At 36.4% G+C, this 23,406-nt stretch overlaps 1 protein-coding gene across 1 annotated transcript in view; it reads right to left on the bottom strand.

Annotated features, from left to right (window-relative positions):
• Window positions 1-1,957: 1,957 nt before the first annotated feature.
• The window catches only part of CPD (carboxypeptidase D), a 60,398-nt gene continuing 38,949 nt past the window's right edge, over window positions 1,958-23,406 (bottom strand). The window contains exons 9-21 of the mRNA XM_081217979.1: window positions 20,878-20,980; window positions 20,017-20,159; window positions 18,726-18,895; window positions 17,055-17,378; window positions 14,922-15,117; window positions 12,521-12,656; window positions 11,465-11,596; window positions 10,569-10,664; window positions 10,400-10,464; window positions 9,103-9,234; window positions 8,371-8,556; window positions 7,970-8,069; window positions 1,958-6,329 (exon numbers count right to left, since the gene is read on the bottom strand). Of these exons, the coding sequence (XP_081074105.1) occupies window positions 6,103-6,329; window positions 7,970-8,069; window positions 8,371-8,556; window positions 9,103-9,234; window positions 10,400-10,464; window positions 10,569-10,664; window positions 11,465-11,596; window positions 12,521-12,656; window positions 14,922-15,117; window positions 17,055-17,378; window positions 18,726-18,895; window positions 20,017-20,159; window positions 20,878-20,980 (2,010 nt within the window). The 3' untranslated portion in view covers window positions 1,958-6,102. The remainder of the gene's footprint in view (window positions 6,330-7,969; window positions 8,070-8,370; window positions 8,557-9,102; window positions 9,235-10,399; window positions 10,465-10,568; window positions 10,665-11,464; window positions 11,597-12,520; window positions 12,657-14,921; window positions 15,118-17,054; window positions 17,379-18,725; window positions 18,896-20,016; window positions 20,160-20,877; window positions 20,981-23,406) is intronic.

The raw sequence follows: 23,406 nt of genomic DNA, 5'->3' as shown, positions 1-23,406 counted from the left end.
TCAGATCTAGCAATCTAGACCTTCCCTGTGATTCTTTCACTTTGGCTCAACCTCAGTGACAATCACAGAATATAATCCATGTTAAAACAATTTCTATTTAATCCATAATCTCTTTCTACATGTTCTATCTTAAATTTCTCCTACTAATTTTATTTTCCACCTACAGCTCTGGCTATATCAAAATCTCTTCATACGGCTTCTAATTGAGTCAATAAACTGTCTTAGCTGAATTTGAGGCATCCATCTCTATATACTCCCATTTCCAATGATCACATTTTTCAATCTAATCAAGCTTCTCACCCTTCTGCTTTCAAGCTTTTTCCAGGCTGGCCTCTAAACTTGAACGACTTCCTACTCTAATTCTTGCTTGCCTCGTTGACATTTGTTTACACAGTAATAGGGAATAGGATTCCAGGCACAATGCCAAATAACATGCTTGCTTTTAACACTCTACTGATTAATGTAGGTGGGAATTGTGATACTAAAGTTAAAATTTGGCTTTATAGGCTGATTTCATTGCTTTTGAATTGGGAGTTAATGGTGTATTTATCTGAGGCTTGTAAACAGCATAGCATCAGTTGGCATTCTAACTGCAAGTGAGAGTAAGAGGGGAAGACCTACATGATAGCATTTATTCATAACTGAGTAGTGCATTAGCAATCGAGCTTTCATGTTTACTTTGCTGAGAAAAATCAGCTTCTAGAGATCTGAAAAACTGAACATAATTGGTAGGTTACTATTTATAACACAAACCAAAAGTTTCTTGATTGAGTTATGAGAAAACCCCAGACAAAAATTCAGGAAAATATTTCAAACGTTGGGGGAAAAAGAGCCATCTTTATGGTTCATATTTCTCGCAGCAGTTAAGTAAGGCTGTTTTCACTGAATAAGCATAATCTAATTTTATTTAAAAACAAATATGAAGCATTTGGCACAATTTAAAACTTTACTGCCATGCTATAGACAATTTATGGAACCACATAATGGAAACTTTTATTTCATTTTTAGTATTCATGTCTAGGGATTTCTTCTACATTTAAAAGGCCACCTGTAAACAGATCTTTGTTCATATATTTGATAAAATAACTTTCTTTCACAGGGATCAGAAAACAGCAAATTATGCTGGTTACCATGGTAATTCAATTCTGAGTCAAATATTATGTTGGGCCCTTTGCTAACATTATGTCGCTTAATTCCTGCTACAATCCTTTCAGGTATTATTCCTTAACCTGTAGAGAAACTAAGACTCAGAGAATGTTAAGAAGCTTATACAAAACTAAGTCACACAGGAAGCAAGAGCAGAGCCAAGAGTCAGTCTGAGGTTGGTTCAACTCCAAAGTCCAAGCTCAGATCTCTATGCTGTACTTCCTCTATAGCAGACTTTCTTTTCAGAGGAACCAGTCACTATAGAAGTACAGCTTATTTCCATTTCTATCTTTCTGGTCTGGAGTATGAATTCCTTGTCAGCAGAGCCCATGTTTTTTATATAACTTTGTTTTCCCAATTCCTATTAGAGCAGCAGTATCAACAAGTTATTGCTAAATGAAAAGGGGATATTAAATTCATTGCCACTGTGCCTAAAAGTGCCAGGACACATTACTCTAACTCGGCTCATCTGTAAAAAGAACCAAATTTTAAACAAACAACCTTGAAATGGGTACATAAACCTTTCAATGGCCACTTTTATTATGTTCATTGTGGAATGACTGGACACATATCAATCTAGCTGAGCTGTGGCTACTATGTAATTATTCCAGAAACATAGTTTTATTTTAAGTCAATTCGTGAAGACAGAAACACTCTGCAGCTAACAACCTGTATTCCTTGCCTGGGACTATCTTTCCCCTCATATAGGTAGAAAAACTAAATCCATAACTTTCGAATTGGAACAGTAACTTTTTCTGGTCTATTGCTTTTGAAAAAAGATTATGAGACAAAACACAAAGAAAGACAAACATCATAAAATAACTTTTATACAGGATTAGTAGATCTGTTTACATACAAAAAACAGAAAGGCCCTCATTACAGTTAGATTTCACATAAATTACACAGATTGACTTTTTAAAACTACTATTCAACTTTGTTTAAAGTCCCTTTTAAAAATTTCATTTTGAAGGCACAGTGCATGAAAATGAACCAAAGACTGAAGCACGTGAGATGAATGAGTTTTGGGCACCTCATATAAATAGCTATAGATTGTTCTGGAGCTGGGGAATGTCACTCTGAAAAAATGGGGAGGTGAAAAGTTGATTTTTAATCTGTGTGTAAAAAAATACCATTATGGCATACCTCCAGAAAGTCTGCAGCATGGCCAGCATAGAAGGTAGCTAGTATACTCATGTTATACCATTTGTAAAAGCCATAATCATACATATTTATATAATTTATAACCAAATGCCTCAAAATGGTAGCCTATTTTCAAATTTCACAATAGATTCTGCCAAATGGAAATCAACTAGGATAATATTCTGAAAGTCAAGTGGAATATTAATGAATTATTGCTAAAAATAGGAGGATTGGATGTTGGGAAATATTTCTTCATGAACTGGAAATCCAAGTTCAGCTGACATTAATCAAGGGCTCTCATCACCCCCCCCCCAAATCTACTTTAATTAAAGCAAATCAGAAACCAAATATTTATCAAAAATTTGCTATTTAGAAGGTCACTGAACATCAACCATAGTGGACTTTTTTGTAGTAACGTTAAAGTTGCTACTGTTAGAGCTTCCCTGGTGGCGCAGTGGTTGAGAGTCCGCCTGCCGAAGCAGGGGACACGGGTTTGTGCCCCGGTCCGGGAGGATCCCACATGCCACGGAGCGGCTGGGCCCGTGAGCCATGGCCGCTGAGCCTGCGCGTCCAGAGCCTGGGCTCCACAACAGGAGAGGCCACAACAGTAAGAGGCCGGCGTACAGCAAAAAAAAAAAAAAAAAAAAAAAAAAAAAAAAAAAAAGCTGCTACTGTTAAAAACAATTCCACCAGAGAACCATAACATAGGGCACTATTACAGCATTCATAGCCAAGAAGCTTTTAATACAGCAAGGACAAAACCTGGCACAAGTGCACTTCAGGCCACAAGAAAATAAAATGATTTACTGCTGAGAATAAAGTGGAAATAGAAGAACAGGTCCTGGTTACTGAGTAACCTGGTGTTAGCTCAGAAACACACTAAGCTCAGGCATAAGCACTACCTTTTATTTATTTGTCAACTCATAATTAGTTTTAAGTTCAATATTCATTAATTCAGCAAATCCCATTCAGGTGAAAGTTACCAAGGATTAACCAATCAATCACGCTGGGCCAAATATACATTACGTTTCCTTTCTGGAGGATGACAAAGTCCCAAAGCACATTCCCTCCAAAGAGAATTGCAAGCATTCCTCAACTGGATGGGATCCCAACAACTACTCAAATGTTCAGCAAAAAACATCAAAACGAAAGGATCTTTCCTTCTGAAATTAACTTGAGATCATCTTATTGAACTGCATAATCAGTACAAGTGCATTTACATAGGCAGACACTTTGAACATTACCTACTCAATCACTTTGCTTTTATGAAGGAGCTGGGAGGGAAGAAGGCTTACAAACTGATCACCAGGACACACAGAAAAAAAGCCTTGTGAGTAAAGAAAGGCACAACTCAGGCTTGGGCAAATTTCTTAATACTGTGATACTTACTTGCCTCTATGACTCCAAGGAAATGGAAAGTCTTTAGGAGAAATACTGAAGAAATGCATTCCCCATGCCACATGGCTTCAACGCCTTAAGCAGTTGATGTGGTCTCAGATTAGATTAGATCCACAAATAAAAGACAAAGCAGGGCAGAGAACACAGCCTTAGTAGTCATTATCCTGTACATTCATGTTAACAGGTAACATAGGCTGAGAAGGCCTTGTTTTCCAGAGCAATGCATTATTTAGAAATTCATTAGAGATTCAAGATTCATAGCAGAATTTGGTTTTCCTTTCAGGAAAAATTATTAAAAGAACTATTTATACGTTCATCTCTAAAAATAGTTTACACATGCTTAAAAGGCATGGACTCCAGCCACTGTGATGTACAGTGAAAGACAGGTTTAAGACAGAGACGAATTTAAAAGGCATCCTCTAGTGAAGACCAATGCTAATAAAGTAAAGGTTGTCATGTCAGCTTTGTTTCATTTCTACCTGCAATGTCCCAAGCAGAGCCAGCCACTCATAGGCCCTCTGATGGTTTTCTGACTTTGCACTCAAAAATAAAGCTGCAAAGAGCAATACCACCACATCATCCCCTTAAGGAAAGTGTAGAGCATTATTAGAAGAAATTAAATCATGTATATTTCATTAAGTATTAGCACCCCACAAACTCTGTTCTGTGTACGTGGCAGGCTAAGAGTGGGGTGGCAAGGGCTCAAAATTTCGAGTTGTTAATAACAGGATTAATACCAGAATGGCTTAACCCGGAACCACCCAAATAAGATCACAGATACTCATTAATAAATGTCATGACTTCATTATTCCTGCTAAACCAAATCTCTGTTTATGAAGCCACTTTGGGTACATTTCTCACAATACTTGGTTGAATGACCTAGATGGGTGGTAAACCACTCCACATGAAGGCTTTGGGATGACAGATACACTAATGGATATAGAATACAACTTGAAAAGATGAGAGCAAGTTTTTTGATCCCCTGATTTAGTACAAGTTCAGCAGCAACTTGGCCATTAAAACATTCAAAGGTATTAAACCATTAGATCATTGGTAAGACTCATACTTACAAAAAGCATCATTTCCATTGAATAGCATGATATGACAGACACAATAAAACGCAAATCTTTTAGGCCTTTGCAGTAACCCCACTGGCACTGAAGATAACACTTTCTCACTATAGTGTTACTTTTTTTTTTTTTTAAATGGAGGGAGCCATGTTTAAGTGCTTTCAAGTGAACTTTTAAAAAATTGGTTGATCAAGAAGAGACTGTCAAATGAAACATTAGGACAAAGAACCCAATTACACGCAGAGGCCTTTACGAATAAGGTTGGCCAAGCTATTTCAATAACAGGATGCTATGATATGGTGCTGGCTTGGGTTAACAAGGAGTGTAGATATTCTGCGTTCACATGTAGGTTAAGAATGTGCAAGTAGGTCTCTTCCACGCTTCCAGGTATTTTCAGTAGAATTCAGATCTTGTCGATTGCCAGGTCATCTGAAAACCCTAAGTGTACAACATAGAAAAGGGTTCAAATTTAGGAAATAGTAAAGAATTAGGCATTCCTAGAATAAACTAGTGCTTCACAGATAAAAGCAACAGCACCTGTGGGTTTTTACCAAGTTAAAAGATAGGCAACACGAGTTTTAGCTTTTGCTAGATCTCCCTCTCAGCTCTACGCAAATGGACACTGAGATCTTTTACAACAGTCAACAAGTTCTCCCTTAAAATGGGGACGTTTACAACTTTGCTAAACCTTACACAAGAGGTAGTGAAATCCTGCTTAGAGCACAGCCCACTAGTTCTGATCTAGCCTTGGAACAGGTAGAAAGCCAAATACGGAAGCCCGTTTAATCATTTCCTAATGTTACATAAGTTTCAAAATCAATTCAGCCTCCATTAAACCTGAATAATAAGAGAAACTCCAGCTATTTAATAACTAGAGAAAAGTACTCCTCAATAGGTTGAAAAAACCTCGAGTTTTTAAAGCTTTATGTCAGATTCTGACTGCTGTCCCTGCCTTATTGTTTCTGGATTCTTTTGGCCATTTAAAACAAAGAGAAAAAGCTAAAGCCACTAGTAAACACCTGGTGTGCAAAATACAACATCCACTAGTTGGCTTTCTTCAGTTATAGCATAAGCTCCAAACAGCTCATCTTAAATTAAGAAGAAAAACAAAGTGGCTGTCCCATCTCTGCATAAATAGAAAGCAGATTTTTTTTTTTAAGGTAAGAGTACGTTAAGGAGGGGAAGTTCAAAACTGCCAGCCAAATTCACAGAGAAAACAAATTTAGCAAGTTAACTTCCCAAAGCTCTTTGAAGAAGCAAGATAGTCTCTCTTCTTAATGCAGTGTCTCCCAAAAGGAACTGTAACTTTGCTTGGTACTTATGCTGGGAGAGATGCAAGGTGTGTGTTTCAATGTTTGCTGGAATATAATGTTTCCTCTTCAGTGTCTGTTTCATCCTGGAACTCATGGCTTAAGAGAGACTTCTTGGAGCCGGTTGACATCATGCGAATTTCATCTTCATACTCATCATGATGCTGCCTGAGCCGATGAAAGCCATCCTTGTGTCTGTTAGACTTGATTGAGCAGATGCACCAAATAATGCAAGCTGTTAGGATCAATGCCGACATGGTGGCACCTGTCAACCAAAACCATCACGTGAGTGGTGTTCTAGTTGAAGAATATAAATAAGCAGCTGCTTACAATAGCACTTTTTACATTATGCCCTTCATTTATTTTATTTTTTTTTCATCCACTTAAAAACCTTTTTTATTACAGAAGTAGTACATGTATCATGTGCAAAATTAGAAAAATACAGATAAGCAAAATACTAAAAACCCATACCCCAAACTCCACTTCACATCTCCATTACCCCAAGGTCATCTTTAACAACCCTAGGGCATATTTTTTCTGGATTTTCCTTCACGTGTGTGTATGTACACATATATTTTTTCTTTTACCACAATGAAATCAAACTGTGTCTACTGTTGTGTAACCTGCTTTTCATCAGTCAATGACTTCTACTTTTCCTTTCCGGTAAATTTTCATCTCATTCCAAATCCGTCATTTATTTAAAATATTTTTACATAAGGTTATCAGAGTAACAGTCTAAGTAACAGAAAATAATACCAATAAAATCGTAATAAAAATTAAGTTCATGGGACTTCCCTGGTGGTCCAGTAGTTAAGACTCCAGGCTCCTAGTGCAGTGGGTCCAGGTTCGATCCCTGGTCAGGGAACTAGATCCTGCATGCATGCCACAACTAAAGATCCCACATGCCGCAACTAAAGATCCCACACGCGACAACGAAGACTCTGGGTGCCACAACTAAGACCCGGCGCAGCCAAATATTAAAAAATAAATTAAGTTCACAACAGCAAATGGGTGGCAGAGCCAGATTTAAACTGAATCCCAGCTCCTATGTTTCTAAGCACTTAGTGATTTATGCTTTATCCGATTCAAGTTAAGAACTCTACCATAAACACCCCACAACAGGCTCTATGATTTGACCATGTTTCCAATATACCACTCGCTCTCAACTAAGGATCTCTCTCCAACACACCCTGTAATAAAACTTGGTTATTTTGCATCAGGTCCAAGTTGTACTTAGAAATGAACCAAGGTTCTTTGTGTCAAAAGATACAATACAGCAGAGTATGTATTATTTACCACATTTTTTCTTTCTAAACTTTCAGTGATTCAAGCAATGGCACACATTAAGCCTGGAGAAAACAAATATTCCCTCCTTCCAGGATCATGGAAAAAATAGAACGAATATAAGTCAAAGTCCAAGGGATTTATGATCTTAGTATAAAGCAATTCATTCAATCAACAACTCTTTATTAAGACCCACTACATGCCAACCCATGGTTCTAGGCATTGGGAGGCAGATGAAATCCCTGTCCTCTCAGAGCTTATGTTTTAGTGGGAGAGATCGAATACAGACAAATAGATGACTAATACATAATGTAACGGCAGGTAGTGACAAGTGCTTTAACAGAAACAAGCGGCAGTGAGATAGTGACAGGGGTACTATTTTAGCTAGGGTGATCAGGGAAGGCCTCTCTGTGGAGGTGACATTTGAGTACAGACCTGAAAATGTGATGGGGCAAGCCATGAGAACATATGAGAAAATAGTGTTCCAGGAAAATCATGTTTAGATAGGAGACGTGAGAAGAAAAGTGATTATTTTCGGGTGATTATGGAGGTGATCCACTCTCAAATTGAAATGTCAGGATTGGTTTTAATTTCAACTACTGAAAATTTAAATTTTTTTACCTGATACAGTTACCACAAGCTCCCTTGGCAAACCAAATATCCGGTTATCTGCGTCAAAGACTATTACCACAGAACTGGCTGCATCATGATGCACAAAGACCTAGGAAGATAAAGTGCAAGAATTAGGAAAAAGTTTACCTAAGGTATATTGTATCCCTGCTATATTCCTAGGGCTTTTATAGCAAACCAAGGAGATGGTTCATTGTCATCTAAAGTACACAAAATGCTACAAAAATTCCCTTTTTGTTGCTAAAGGATAGAAAGATAACAAGATACCATAATCAAGAGGTGGTCACATTTTTCTTTATTCCCCACAAGCTTTCTAACAAGAGTTTCAAATTAAATGTAAGTATTATTAATAATAAAAATTTACATGAGACCACTCAAGTTGAGTTTCTTACCTGGGAATGTTGTTGCTGATACCCATCGGCAATGGCATTGATGTTATGGACACCTGGGGCTAATAGTACATGGAAATAACCTCCCTCTTTTGTGTGTACTTTTATTCCTTCATTGAGCACAATGACTGCTTTAGAGATTGGTTTTCCAGTCTTATCTTTAACAAATCCATGAACTCCCTTGTGAACCTTAAAAAAACAAATGTTTAAGATATAAATTTATGTTTTCATAATGCCAGATATTCTAGAGGCCATAACTTGAGGCCTGACAAAAACAAACAAAACAGCAAAACCCTCTATAAGTCTAGCTTATTTGTCCCTCCCCACTGACTCTGACCTTGTTTGCTACTCAGTCACTGCTTCAGAGGCACAGAGCTGGAAATAATGGGAGAGAGGCCTCCGATAGAGTCAAAGCCTAAAATGTTTGAACCCAAATCTTCCGACGTCTTGAATGCTTTACTTCCCACCACAGGACACTGTCTCGAGTAACTCTGTGTGATATTCAAATGGAAGAACCTGCAGCATCTCACAGGGTTAAATTACCTCAATATACATCAGATATGCGAACTCACAGCACCTATTTAGGCAATAAAAAATGAACAAAACTCTCCTTTCTACATACATTTAAAATAAACAATACAAAATTTTGGTAAAAGATTAAGAAAATATTTTGATAAAGGTTTTCATTGACCATATTCCTGGGAGTTTGCTTCTAGTTAAAAGGGAAAGACTCACCTCCACCAACATGCTAAGAAGAGATTTTTTATTTTCTGCCCACAACGAAGGGAGTTGTGCTGCACTAGGAAAGTAGCAGCAGCTTGTGTATACTGTGATTTCTGGACAGTGGCCATAGGTAACACTATAATCCTGGAATATAAGATTCAAAAACAAATGTAGGAAAATTAATAAGTAAAAGTAAGAATGAGGTTATGTAATATGACAACTGGAATGAATGGAATAAAAAGAAAAGCTGGGCGATGCAAACAAAGAATCTGTACAGCATTTTACAGCAAATATAAATAAACCACTTGGTATTATAACCAGTCACAAACATGGCCACTCCTAAGAGAGTTCTTAAGATCAGGGACTATGTCTAATTCATTTTTATATCTCCAGTGCTTCCTACAGTGACTGGAAGTAGAGGGGTTCTTATTAGGGTTTGTTGAATAAATGAGTAAGTACATGCAGAGGGCCAGCTTCCCTCTAACCCCTGGAACTTCACTGTTGTTACTGCTGTTCTGGAGTTCTTAGAGGTAAAAGCACAAGTATTTGCTCTCTGATACCCTCAATCTGCAGGCTCGAACCTACCATACAGCAATATAGCAATTATTTAGGTAGGAGCTACTTGTGTGGACAGGTTCCAAAATCTAACTTACCACTTACTTCCCATTCCTTACAGGGGCTTAAACAGATACCTGTACACAAATGTTCACTGCAGTATTATTTTCAAGAGCCAAAAGGTGGAAACATCTGTCCATCAAAAGATGAACTGATAAACAAAATGTGATCTACACATACAATGGAATATTATTTAGCCATAAAAAGGAATGGAGTAGGTGATGTATGCTTCAGAATGGATGAACCCAGAAGGCATTATGTTAAGTGAAAAAAGCTGGAGACAAAAGAAAAAATATTGTACAATTCCACTTATATGAAATATCCAGAATAGGCAAATACATAGAGACAGAGAGTAGATTAGAAGTTACCAGGGGCTGGGAGAAGAGGATAATGGGAGTTATTGCTTTGGGGCACAGAGTTTCTGTTTGGGGTAATGAAAGTTTTGAAAATAGATATGGTGATAGTTGCCTGACACTGTTAATGTAATTAAAATATCACTGAAATTATAATTAAAAATGGTTAAAATGGCAAAAAAAATTGCTGTCAGAGGTTAGTTAATTTAAGGGCTATCATGTCAAGGAAGCCACAAAGCAGATGCCATTCACTTTACTATATCAGAAAAGTCACCTATTCTTTCACTCAATGTCCAATACGTATTTATAATTCCATTCTCACCGTACTCTATAAAGCATACCTTCATGCTGCCCAGGTGACTGTGCCATTCTGCTCCACGCATTACTCCTCCTGGAATATTCTCATCTATAAAAGCATTGAGAGATGTAGGATCAACAAGATCAGAAGGCAAGTCCTCATTCTCTCCCAAAACAGCAACAACAATAACAAAGGGTAGGGAAAATACCTACCTGATTTATTTGGGCAACTGGGCTGACCCATATGCATCGATGGATGATTATTTGCATAAAGAGATGCCAAATGCTTTAGAGTCTCTTTGTTTTCCACTACAAAAAGAAAAATACAGAAGTTAGCGGAGAAATTGAAAAGATTTTTCTCCAAGTTCAACTTCATGGACACAAAAGTCATATTCCTTTCCTTCTAGTAAATCTTGTACCTCACTGAAGTTTATTGAGGAGTTATTATAATTAAGCACATGGTTCTGTGCACCCCAAGATAATCTGTCCAAGAAGATAAGCATCTTCCTTATATTAAAAGGCACTAACGGCGAGTTTAACAAGTTATCACACTAAAATACAAACCTATTTTGGTATGTTTTACTACGTTTGGGGGCGACTGTGGCCTAATTACAATATTCCTTGTAAGCTGCATTGAAAGCAACACAAAATATCTCCATATACAATGGCCTCAGAGAGATTCAACAGGCAACTGTTTAACTCACCACAAGGTGCAACCAGTCAGTCAAGGTTTAAAGCAGGAGAGGGCAATTCTGTATTGTTAATGTTTGGTTACATAATATGGATTTCTTGGGGTGGGCATTGTGTCTTATTCACTTTTGTATTTCCAATGTCTAGAGACATAATAATTGTTCCATAAATGTTTATGGAGTACAAATTGAGCAGATGTGACAAGATGGCTACACTGAATAAAGCTAGGTCATCATTAGATCTGACCTCCCTCCTCCAAGCAACTGAACTGTTGATGTATGTACAGTCTTCTTAGGTTGTTTATTCATGCAGTGTGCTCAAATGCTCACCATTTAAAAAATTTTTAGAAGGGATATTACCTAATTGAAATTTCCTATTTAAGCTTAAATAGTACATATGTAAAGTGACATTCTACATACCTGTTTGTACTGGCTTGTCATACGGGTATGTGACCAGCACTGAACCACCATCTAAAGCAACAGAAAGACTGAAGTCCTGTTTCTGAATCAAATTTTCAATGATGGCTTTAGTTTCAGGTTGGGAGGCATTATCTAAAAGATAGAAATGTCAAACATAAAATATCAAGTTTTACATTTTTAGTATGAGCAGCTAAGAAAATATTCCCTACTTGAGCATAGTCAAAAGGCTAACTTACAAAATCTGTAGATAAATACTTTATTACTCCATAAGCCACTACCTCACGAAAGAAAGGTACATCCTAGGAGGTAGGATATTTTGAGTTTTACACACTTTAGGGTAATGTTGAAAGGTTAATGACTCTAACCAAGTTTAAGAAAGTTCTTACTGGAAACAAAAAGGGATGGACATATCCTCTTTTAAAAAATAATAACCCGTCCTTGAAAGAGAATAAGATTTTCAGAAATCAGGGTATTTTCTGAAGCATTGTTTGCAAGAGCAAAAAATTAAAAAGAAACTAAATGTCCATCAGTAGGGAAATTGTTGAATAAACTAGAGTACTACCATATATTAATAGCATAATAAGATGCCATTAATAAGAATGTTAGAGATCTATGAGTATTGAAATAGACAGATGTCAATGATATATCCAATAAAAAAGTTGCAGAACAATATGTATAGCTGATGATCCTATTTAAGTAAATAAGAAACAGGCCCCTTCAAATCAATACACACATACATTGTGTGTGTGTGTGTACATGTGTGTACACTCATATATAAGAGAGTAGAGAGAGAATATACATCTCTGTATGACTATGATGAAAACCTCCCCCCCAATATTATTGATTGAATTTCTAAGAAAAAAACTTGAATTACTTTTGCAAATGAAAAACAACAAAAATTTGAAAAGTTTTCTAGATGTCTCTATTCATTTATATTGTACATCCTAGACAAGAAAGCACCCCTTATTCATCTATAAAATAGGATCAACCAATCTCCTAGCAAAGAGAAATAAAATTATCTACAAAGTACTTTAATGACCTAAATATTGGTCTTACTTGTGAAGTCTGTATCCAGGTCTTTGCCACGAGCATTTGTCTGTCCTATCTTTGAAGTACAGTCTTTCTCTTGTGCTCTCTCTCGCCCATCTGGATTTAGAGAAGGGACAATCACAATTCTAGTCCTGTCGACCAACTAAAATGGAAACAGAAATCAATGAGTTTATTAGGTCTATGTGGAATCAAAAGGTACCCTCCCATGCTTCAAACAGAAAGTCTTTATTATTTGTTTTAAACACAGATTTAAAAGGCAGAACTGAAAAATAAATAAAATTCTCTCTTGCTCCAAAAAAATTAAAAAAGAAACAAAAAACTGCACAGCTACTGTTCCCAGAGACCTCCCAATATCTTACAACAGGGTCAGAAACCACTGTCTGTAGGCTAAGCCCAGACTGCTGCTTGCTATTGTAAATAAAGTTTTATGGGCACACAGCCTTGCCCATTCATATGACTATTTTTGTTCTGCAATGGCAGAGTTGAGTAGTTGCAACACACAACATCTGACCCACAAAGTCCAAAATATATGCTATATGGCCCTTTACAGAAAAAGTTTGCTGACCACTGGCTTAGGTCAATAATAACTGACCAATAAATAAAAATAATACAAATACAATAAACACAATAATACTGTATTAATAATAATATTGTACTTCCAGATTAAAAACTGGAACATATAATGTGACAAATATCAATGTATGTCTGGAAACAATGAGACAGAAGAGTTGAAATCAGCATATCAAAAAAAAAATGAGGTGGGATATTTGTCTTACTCATAATTTCTCCTTCAAATGAGCCATATCCAGAGGTGTTAATACCTAGATTTATGGCATGAATTTCTGATATAATTCATCCTACATATTTCTAATAATAAATCAGAGTAAGTGATCCCTGGTTTATTTATTCTAGTAAAATTGTCAATAGCCTGAAAATATATTTGCAATCCTTTAATCCATTTATGCTGGAATCTCTGAGGGAGACTTTTTTCCTATGCTTGGGCTTAACCATATGTCTCTGGGTATATGTATATTTCCTTGAACTCTCCAGACAATTCTGGCACTCAGCTCAAAACAAATGGCAATCTAAAGTGATCTAAGTCTAATTAGACCAGTGAGGCAAATTCTCATAAACTAGGAGTTTTGAAATTCCTGGTAGATGTTTTACCTGGGATATATAGTCTCTTATAACCTTAAGATCAGTAGGTAGTAACTCTGGCCAAATGTTACAATAACCTAAGGAGCTTTTAAAGAAATATTGATGCTTCTGGGGATGGAGCCCAGGCATTGGTATTTGTAAAAGCTTCCCAGATGTTTTCAATGTATAGCCAGGGTAGAGAACCACTGTCCTAGGTAATCTCCCTTTTAAAAAAGAACAACAAAAATCTTTGAAATACTCCTGCAACTCACATGAAGAAGTCAAAGGGATCTGCTTTGCTGAAAATGGTAAAATAATTTTTGATCAAGTCTGATTTAAGTTCATCTCGCCTAATCCCACATCATGGGATCCTAATCATGACATCAATTCTTTCCAAATTTCTTTCAGGGGAGACAGTAGGGTAAAACAGAACAGCACAGGCTTTAGAGTGAGACCTGCTTGGGTTTAAATCCCTGCCTTACCACTTAGTAGCTGTGTGACCTCCTGTAAGTTATCAAATATCTCTGCCTCAGTTTTCACATCTATAAAATGAAGCTAACATAATTGCAGGGTTGAGGATTAAATTATGATGTATGTAAAGTACCTAGCACATAGTAGGTATTAAACAAATACTAATACTTTTCCCCTTTCCTAAATTCTATACAGACAGTGCCAATTAGTGAGTGTTCTAGACAGATGCACACTCTTTCCTTCCTTTCCCTAAGACAACACAGAAACTAGGTTGCTTAATCATACATAACCAGCTTCTGGATCAACGTTCTATTCTATAGTCACGGGCGACTAAAGTAGGCACTGCCATATCACTTTTTCTAAAATCTCTAAGCATCCAAGGTGTCCAATAATTTCATCTTTATTACATGAAAAAAAACCCGATTTCTCTTCTACCTCATTTTTCAATACAGTATCCTAGTTATGAATAACTGGCAATGGAAGTCCCTCTAATTAGAATATACATCACTGTGAGTAAAGATTGGAAGGGTAACATAAAGGAATAGAGGACTGAATGCAAATCTTTATTATTTTTTTCCTCTATGGCTCTTAATATATACAAAGAAATATAATAGAAAGACACTACTAACAATGACTATATACCAAGGTCCATTTTTAAAGAGTAAAGTTTATAATGACCTTAAAAGTACCTCTGTATAGAATCTAACAGGAAGTTAAATTTTAAAAAATGGTGCCTTGATATCAGTGTATCACTGAGCTTTTTCCTTTTAAAACATGTCAAAACAGGCTATTTTCTTACTTGGGTAACAGCCGGGTTCTTTTTGTAGTTTAGGCAGAGAAATTCTGCCAGAGCCAAAAGAAGTTCAGTTCCAACTGGAGCATTTCCATGGATACCAGCAACAAAACGAATCTTTGGTTCTTCAGGCTCAGATACATTGGGCTTATTGGAGATTTCAAGGGACCAAATGTGACGATATTCAGCACTCTGTCCCAAACTTTCAAAAACCAGAAATAAAAAGTCAGCAAGTAATCAAGTATTATGTTAACGCTGCCTTACAGATTTTAAAAAAACAAATGAGAACAAAATTTGAAAAGTCTTTAAAGAGTAAATCTTTATGTCAGACTACTTTAAGAAAATTAGGTTCCCTTAATCAAAGAAAGTCAAATAGATGTGAGATACTATCAGATTTAGGAAAGATTATGATTTAGTTCAGCATTCCTCCATATTGTCATTCTCCTATCATCTTCATAATATTTACCCAATCTTCTATAATCTATACTACTCTTTAGTTAATATATGTCTTTTTTTTTTTTTTGGCTGTGCCGCCTAGCATGTGGGATCCTAGTTCCCCGACCAGGGATCGAACCTGCGGCCCCTGCACTGGAAGCATGGAGTCTTAGCCACTGGACCTCCAGGGAAGTCCCTAGTTAACATATGTCTTTTAAGTTAACTCACTTAAATTTTTATTATGGAAATATTTAAATATACACAAATGCAGAGCACCTTACTTTTAAAATCTAAATTAATTTACACAAATAAGACATTTTAAACTTTAAATGCAGTACCAAGATTACAGCAAAACTAATTGAAAAGGCCTGCTTTCTTTGATATAAAGGGAGATTTACAAGAGTTAGACAGAAAAAATAATATTGGCATTAAATTGAGGATAATAGAATAGACAAAGTACCGCTTTCTCACAATGGTATTTAATGATACTTAGCAAACGTTGGAGGACCACCTAAAACTGCCTTGTGTCCCACCACTGGCAGGTGTTGCATATTTGCTGGGGAAATATTTAACTAAGAAGTGCATGTTTAATTGAAAGGTTAAAAAAAAAACTTAAATGAACTAAGTAAATGGATAGCAAAATAATGTCCAATTTTTTGTTTTAAAATAAGAAAGTCTGTAACGTCTATATGGCACTAACATGGACAGTATTAAAACCTGACCTGGGCAGAAATGTTCAAGAGTCAGTTGCGGAAGAGAGGTAATTGGTATTGCCAAAGTAAATATCAGTCTTTGCAATTACAGACATTATAAACCAGTATTTGAGAAAGTAAATTTACTGGTAAAATTAAAAGAACCAATGAAGGAAAAAAAGTGAAAAAGTGAAAGGCTCGTTAATGTTCATTAGGTTTGTAGTAGAGAACTGTAAGTTCAGGGTGAAATGTAAAGGCCCTAAAATAGGCAAATAATAGGAATCAACAAATCAAGGAAATAGTTTTGAGACAGTGAAAGTGAAGCAGAGAAGCTTAAGAAGTGAAGGTAAAAGTTGTCTCAGCCATCAGTTTTACATAAGCCAGTACTGCATGTTTTCCCAGAACCCTCAATCACATATGTCCATAAGGCTTCAGGGAACCATGACTGTGAGTAGAGACTAAAGCACAGAAAATGACAGCCAACCAGGCTTCATTTTCTAATTTGAAGAAAAGGTTAAACATGATCCCTGACAAGAGAGCTCATAGTTCCAAATTTGTCCCTGCCCCCAGCAAAATGAAACAAACTAAATATTTAGTCAGAACGTGAATCTGCAGCTGAGAAGTAGAAAGGTTTTGAAATCAAAGTAATCGTTAGAAAGAATGATTTTACATTTTCTGGAGGCACAGGCCACACATTGCTAAACTAACAAGTAATTCTGCTCCAATGTTTCTCATAAAAGTTTCCAAGATTCATTGTTAGAAAGATCTCCAAGCAAACATCTGTTTCAAAATAAGTGAAATCCAACTCTCTATACATTCAGCTCCCAAATATCTCTAAATAAATTACAAGAACCATTTAATGTGGCTTATGCTAAATGATGTAACCTCTTTAAAATGAAGAAGGAAAGAAGGAAGGAAGGAAGGGAGGGAGAGGAAGGAAGAAAGAAAGAGGGAGGGAAGGAGAAAGGGAGAAAGAAAGAGGAAAAAAAGGCAGCAAGAAGGTGACACTTACTTGGTAAGATTTGTAATATGTGGATAGTTCATCACAAGTCCTCTCAGAAACTCTGATAAGTCCTTGTATGAATGGTATCGATAAAGAGCCAGATTTGAGGAGGAGCGTAACATGAAGCCTTCCAAACCATTCTCAGCTGAAAGGTCTTTAATTAAAGTTTCAAACTCTTTAGTAGTCGGATCGCTGGCACCCTCATTGTTGGTGCTGTCCCCCTTGCCTTTCTTTGATTCATTGTTTGAATCTGTTGAAGATCGAACAAGTGTGAAGTTGACCTGAACAGCACCTTCACTGTTTACGGTCACATTCTTGGTAACTGGATTATACCTGCAATAAAGAAGACAGATCAGAGCCACGCTTCTGCAGCTGGAGGACCCAAACCCTGGGAAAACAGAGGTGTGCAGAGGATATGTGAATCCTTGAGATAAATGTGGGGCATCTCCCTAAAGGGTCAAATTGTTAACTTTGTGAGAATTTAAGATTTGTTTTAAACATTAACGAAGACCATATAAGGGTAGACTATAAAACATAAATGAGTTTTTAAGATTAAATATATGACTTCAAAAGAAAGCTCATGCTTGCAGTGTATACTCCTGGAATCTGAGTTCACTTGTCTGTCATCAGGGAATATGGTGGGAAAAGTTTGAGAAGTACTAACTTAGGACATTCTCTGCCAAACGCATCATTCTTGCCCCATTTTTCAGATACCTTGATGCTTTGGTTTTTCCAATACTATGCCAAAACTGAAAAAAACCAGAATAGACTTCTTTACTCGTTAAAGTTCTAACCCATTCATTTACAGACCACTTGGTATTTGAAAACCATTTTTTAAAAAAAGGTAACAATAACTTTAAATGTTTCCATGTATTTACCCTTACTTCAATGAGTGTTCAAACTAACTCTTCAGATATAAGAGAGCTAGTAGGGGGAGGGGAAAATATTCTGTGGGAACACCTACATGTATCAAATATAAAAAAGAAAACTACAAGAGGATAAAAATTATAAGTTTTGACTAAAAAGTAAGGTGGCTCCAGTTCTAAGGTATTTGTAAAGGAGGAGGAACGTAAGGAATATTAAGTTTTTTCCAAGGGAAAAGGTCATAAGTTAATTTTTTCTTTTCAAGTAAATATATCTTTGTGGTGAGAAAAACTGTAAAAAATATGAAAATGGCTTTTCTCAGAGAATCAGCAGTAAGTAAGAAAATCTCACTGATGCGAGAAGGCAAAGGTACAATAATAAAAAATAAGTGTCTGTGAAAGGGTTTTAAAAGGGTACAAATGTAAAGTGGTGGTATTTGGGGGACAACATGACTAGAAGTATGCAGAACAGAAGTCTTTTTTTCCCTACTAACAAGTACTTCCCAGAACTGTTACCCATAGTGAAGGAAATCAGTCACTATGGCTTTACATCTGGACAGGGGAAGGTGACCTGAGAGGATGAAGGTAAAAGAGGCTACAGTTCAAAGTGAATAATTTCACAGATTTCTTACATCTGATGGTTCATGTACTCACTGTGCCACCAGAGAAGAGTCAAATGTGTAACCAGCTCTAAACTTCTCAGCGTTAAACTCAAGGTTGCTTAGCCTCTTCAGGGTTTTCTGGCAATAATCTTTTAGAATGGAACTGTGCTTGTTTCATCTCCAAGCACTCAATTACAAAGCATTCAGTAACTCACCCTCGAGCAGATGCTGTGATTTTATAAGTTCCTGGAACCAACAGACGCCAGTAATCTCCAGTTTTGTAAGTAGTTACTGGGTGATTAATTTCAGCAACACTAATGGTGGCATTTAATATACCTCTGCCATCTGTGGCATCTAGGACGAATCCTTTGACACCCTGATGAACCTGGATAAAGCACAAGGACACCCAGATTTTACTGATAAAAATCATCATCTAATTATTTTGGGAGTTCACATCCAAAATAACAGATTGTTAAATAATGTAAACATGTAGAACAAATAGGAATTCAGGAGCTTAGAGTAAAGCTAAATGTAACCGCCCATTAAACAAAATATTTCAGTTTCTGAAAGGCTAGCTTTTCATAAGTTAGATTTGTTTTTATCTTCCTATCAGCTACAGAAAGACATTTTGAGGACAAGTGGAGGAAATTTGAACATGGATCAGGTATTAGGTAGTATAGGGAGTTACTGTTAATTTCCTTAGGTGAGATAATAGCAACTGGAGAAGTCAGGTAGGAGAATTAACCTTATTTTTAGAAGATGTATTCCGAAATACTTTGGGATAAATATCATAACACTTGCAATTTATACTGAAATAGTTCAACAAAAGTGTGTATGTGTTTATATATATATAAAATACAAATGCAGCAAAGTATAAAAATTGTTAAACCTAGGTAAAGGAATAGTAGTATTTATTGTTAGTCTTATAATTTTTCCTGATGCTTACAAATTTTCAGAATAAAATGTTCTAAAAAATTAGTATGCAAACTCACAGCCATTATGCCACTCTACTCAGCAAAGTACTGGCACAAAGTATTAGTCAGATTATCCTAATAATTTTAACCACTACTAGCATATTTCTTATAGTCTTTACCTATTGGCCACGATGCACATCCAAACAAAAGGAAATTAATTGTTTCACAGTAAACCAATGGCCAAAAAAAAAAAAAAATTTACCCCACAGCCCATCTTTATCACTTGACAAATTCTTAGGCATGTACCCAATCTATAGTAGCCCTTTATAAAGACAAGGGTAAAAAGTGACCACTAACCATTAAGTGCAAAACATCATCACTATATTGTTTAATCATTTTTAACTCTTCTCCGTGCATATAAATAAACTCATTTACATCCATGAATTTTCTAGATAAATATACGAAAACATGAATAGGTCAAACTGGAATTCAAATGAGGTGTATTCTAAAATCAATGTGTGAAAACCACATGTACACACAAAAATCTTCTTGCTCTTGGGAGAAATTTCATACATCACTCTAGAATCGTCACCTGTTTCAGAAACTGGATTAGAGATCTTCGATTCTGTTCCCAAAATTTTGGCAGATCTTTCTCAAATGGGTATTTCACACAACCAAGTTCAACAGTCACTTCAAAGCAGTTTGTTTGTAAATAGTTCCAGTCCTGCATACCACCTGAAGGATAAAAATTTTAAATCAGTTACTCTGAAGAAGTTCTAACTAGCTCAGATCCCAAATTGTAAGCAACATTCCTAGTAAAAAGCCAAATTCATCTTTTATCAGCATGGCTGAAGACCAATAATGCGTTCATTTGAGAGCTCTCTGATGCTTGTGGTACAGGTAAAACATCTGTACTTTCATGTTCAGGAAGAATTCAAGTGTAGCTCACACTCTTCTTCTTAGCACATCTAAAGTTCTTTGTAATAGCCAGCAGTAAAATATAACACTTTCATGAAGTTTCAGTACATTATTTTACTCAAAAGTCAAAGTGCACCAAATATTAAAAATAGTTGAAACGGTAATTTGAATGTTTGTTTGTTTGTTTGTTTGTTTTTGCGGTACGCGGGCCTCTCACTGTTGTGGCCTCTCCCGTTGCGAAGCACAGGCTCCGGACGCGCAGGCTCAGCGGCCATGGCTCACGGGCCCAGCCGCTCCACGGCATGTGGGATCTTCCCGGACCGGGGCACGAACCTGTATCCCCTGCATCGGCAGGCGGACTCTCAACCACTGCGCCACCAGGGAAGCCCCGGTAATTTGAATGTTTTAAACTATTTATACAATATTTTTAAAAGAATGATTCTTTCTCAAAATTAAAAAATCAGTAACAAGCAGTACCATCCAGGGGGACAGAAAATCCATCAAGTTATACGGCCTTAATATAAAAGAATGTTACCTGGGACATTGTACCAACTGGCTCCATTTGTTATTCCATGAGGAAAATATTCATTAGGGTACATATTCTTACAAGGTCTACCTTGAAACATCTGGGAATTTTCCTGGAAAAAAAAAAAGAATCTTTACTTGTATTTATTTGTATCTGCATCAAAAAACATGGGAAGGATAAAGAAAGATAGGAAGAGTGGTTAACAACAGGGTATATGTGGGGGTGGATGGAGTCATGGGAAGCAGTGACTTACTACCTACTTTTTAAAATCAAAGCTAAACAGTTTATGCTCTGTAAAAAAAAAAAGTGAAGACTTCATTTATTACTTGTAATTACAAGTAATATAAAAATGCAACCCAACCCCTCTCAAAAACAAAAACAACACTGTTCATATTCGTACCTCCATTTCATGATCTCAAGAAGCTTAAAGTCCAGAAGAGGTAATTCACACACAATGGAAAGTAAGCATCTTTCTCTGACTTCTTGGGGACTAAGGTAGCCCCTCTGTGCTTTGACTGCACTCTGTACAATTATTTTATCCTGTTAAAACTGGTTGCACCTCTTTTCCCCCTAAAGACAACACACTACTCCTTGAAACAGTTTGTGTCTTTGTGTCCTCGGCATCCAGCAGTGTCTACATAGCACGTGTGCAATTGCTTGTTCAATGGAGAGTAAGAAAAACTGCCGCAGAGGCACAAATAAACACTACTGGGAGCTAGAGGAGAGAATGATTATTTCTGACTAGAGTGGCAGGGGAATCTTCCTGAAGAAAGTAAGCTTTGAAAGATGGTCAAAACTTCATTTCTCTCTTGTAAATAGAAAAAGAAAAAAAGTACAGAAAAGTGTAAAGAGAAAAGTAATTTCTCACTTTCCCATCACTGAGAATTAACTTTAAAATATACAAAACAACCCCCTTTCGTAAACTTAACATACCAATTACAGGCTTATGATCCCACCACTCTGTTATCAAATGAAAGCTATTGTTTTAGGTTACTGGAATATTTGTGTACATGCTCTTTTGCTCTCTGGTTTTTCCACTAAACACTTGTACACATCTTCTATGTCTCTATATCCCTATCTCCATTTCCGTCAATATCTATCCATTTGATTATAAATTATATAGATGTACTACTGTACTAATTAATATAGTATGTATATTACAAACCTGCATTAAAAAAAACATTTTAAAAACAGAACTTCTAATATATTCTTCCTACATCTTAACGGATCATCTAGTATAAATCCCACTCTAGACACCACAGTTCTGGGCAACTGCTGTTAACATTTTGACTTTATTCTCAGAGCAATAAGGAACTTGTGAAGATTTCTGATGGAAGGGTGATATATGATATAGTCATGGCTCTAGGAAGTTTATTCTGATAATAATGTGAAAAAATGGACCAAAGCCAGGGAGACTCATCAGAGTACTACTGAAATAATCCAACTGAGAGATAATGAGCATCTGAAAGGTTGTGACACATAGGTTTTACCATGTGTATTTTACCATCTTCTTTAATTCTCACTACTCTACTTTGATAATCTTTTTTAAAAAAACTAATTAAAAATTTTAAAGCAAACAGTTTGACAACTTAAAGAAGACGGGGGGTAAGGATGTAGGTCTCCAGTCTCAGTCCATATATAAAGAGTCTAAAATATATACCAAGATAGTAAATTATTCTCTTCTTTTTGCTTGGCTATAGTCTCTAATCTTTTTATAATAACTTTCATTATATGAAACAACTTTTTAAAGAGGCATTTACATAGTGGTGACAGCTAAAGCAACTGGATGCAATTGTCAAGACAGTAAAAATGGCTAAGGACAGAATATGGAGGGGGGAAAAAGTAAAAGAGAGAGGTTGAGCCACTGAAACAGAAAAAAGGAAGCAAAGCTCTCTGCTATATAATGTAACAGAGATCAAGGGGAGAAGACAAGAGCATTAGACTTCAGAGGACAAGAACATTTAAAAAAAATAGACTCCGGGTAACCTTTGAGAGGGCACTTCCAGGTAAAACAATGTAGGCAGAAGACAGATGACAAGATACTGAGGCATAAGAGAACAATAAGGAAGTGGAGATAAGCAGAGACTATTCACTTTTCTTATTCTTTTGATTTCTTTTGAACTAATTTTAGAGTTGCAGAAAAGTTGCAAAAATAGTACAGAGAGTTTTATATACCTTTGATCCAGCTTTCCCTGATGTTAGCATCTTATATAACCATAGCACAATTATCAAAACAAGGAAATTAACACTGGCATGATACTATTAACTAAAAAACCTATATATATATATATATATATATATATATAATTTATTTATTTTTGCGGTACGTGGGCCTCCCACTGTTGTGGCCTCTCCCACTGCTGTGCTCCGGACATGCAGGCCCAGCGGCCATGGCTCACGGGCCCAGCTGCTCCACGGCATGTGGGATCTTCCCAGACAGGGGCACGAACCCATGTCTCCTGCATCAGTAGGCGGACTCTCAACCACTGCGCCACCAGGGAAGCCCCTAAAAAACCTATATTTTACTCAAATATCACC

This window comes from Mesoplodon bidens, assembly GCF_964165515.1.
Source record: "Mesoplodon bidens genome assembly, chromosome: 19".
In the NCBI taxonomy this organism is placed as follows: Eukaryota; Metazoa; Chordata; class Mammalia; order Artiodactyla; family Ziphiidae; genus Mesoplodon; species Mesoplodon bidens.
This window is presented reverse-complemented; position numbering and strand designations above follow the sequence as displayed.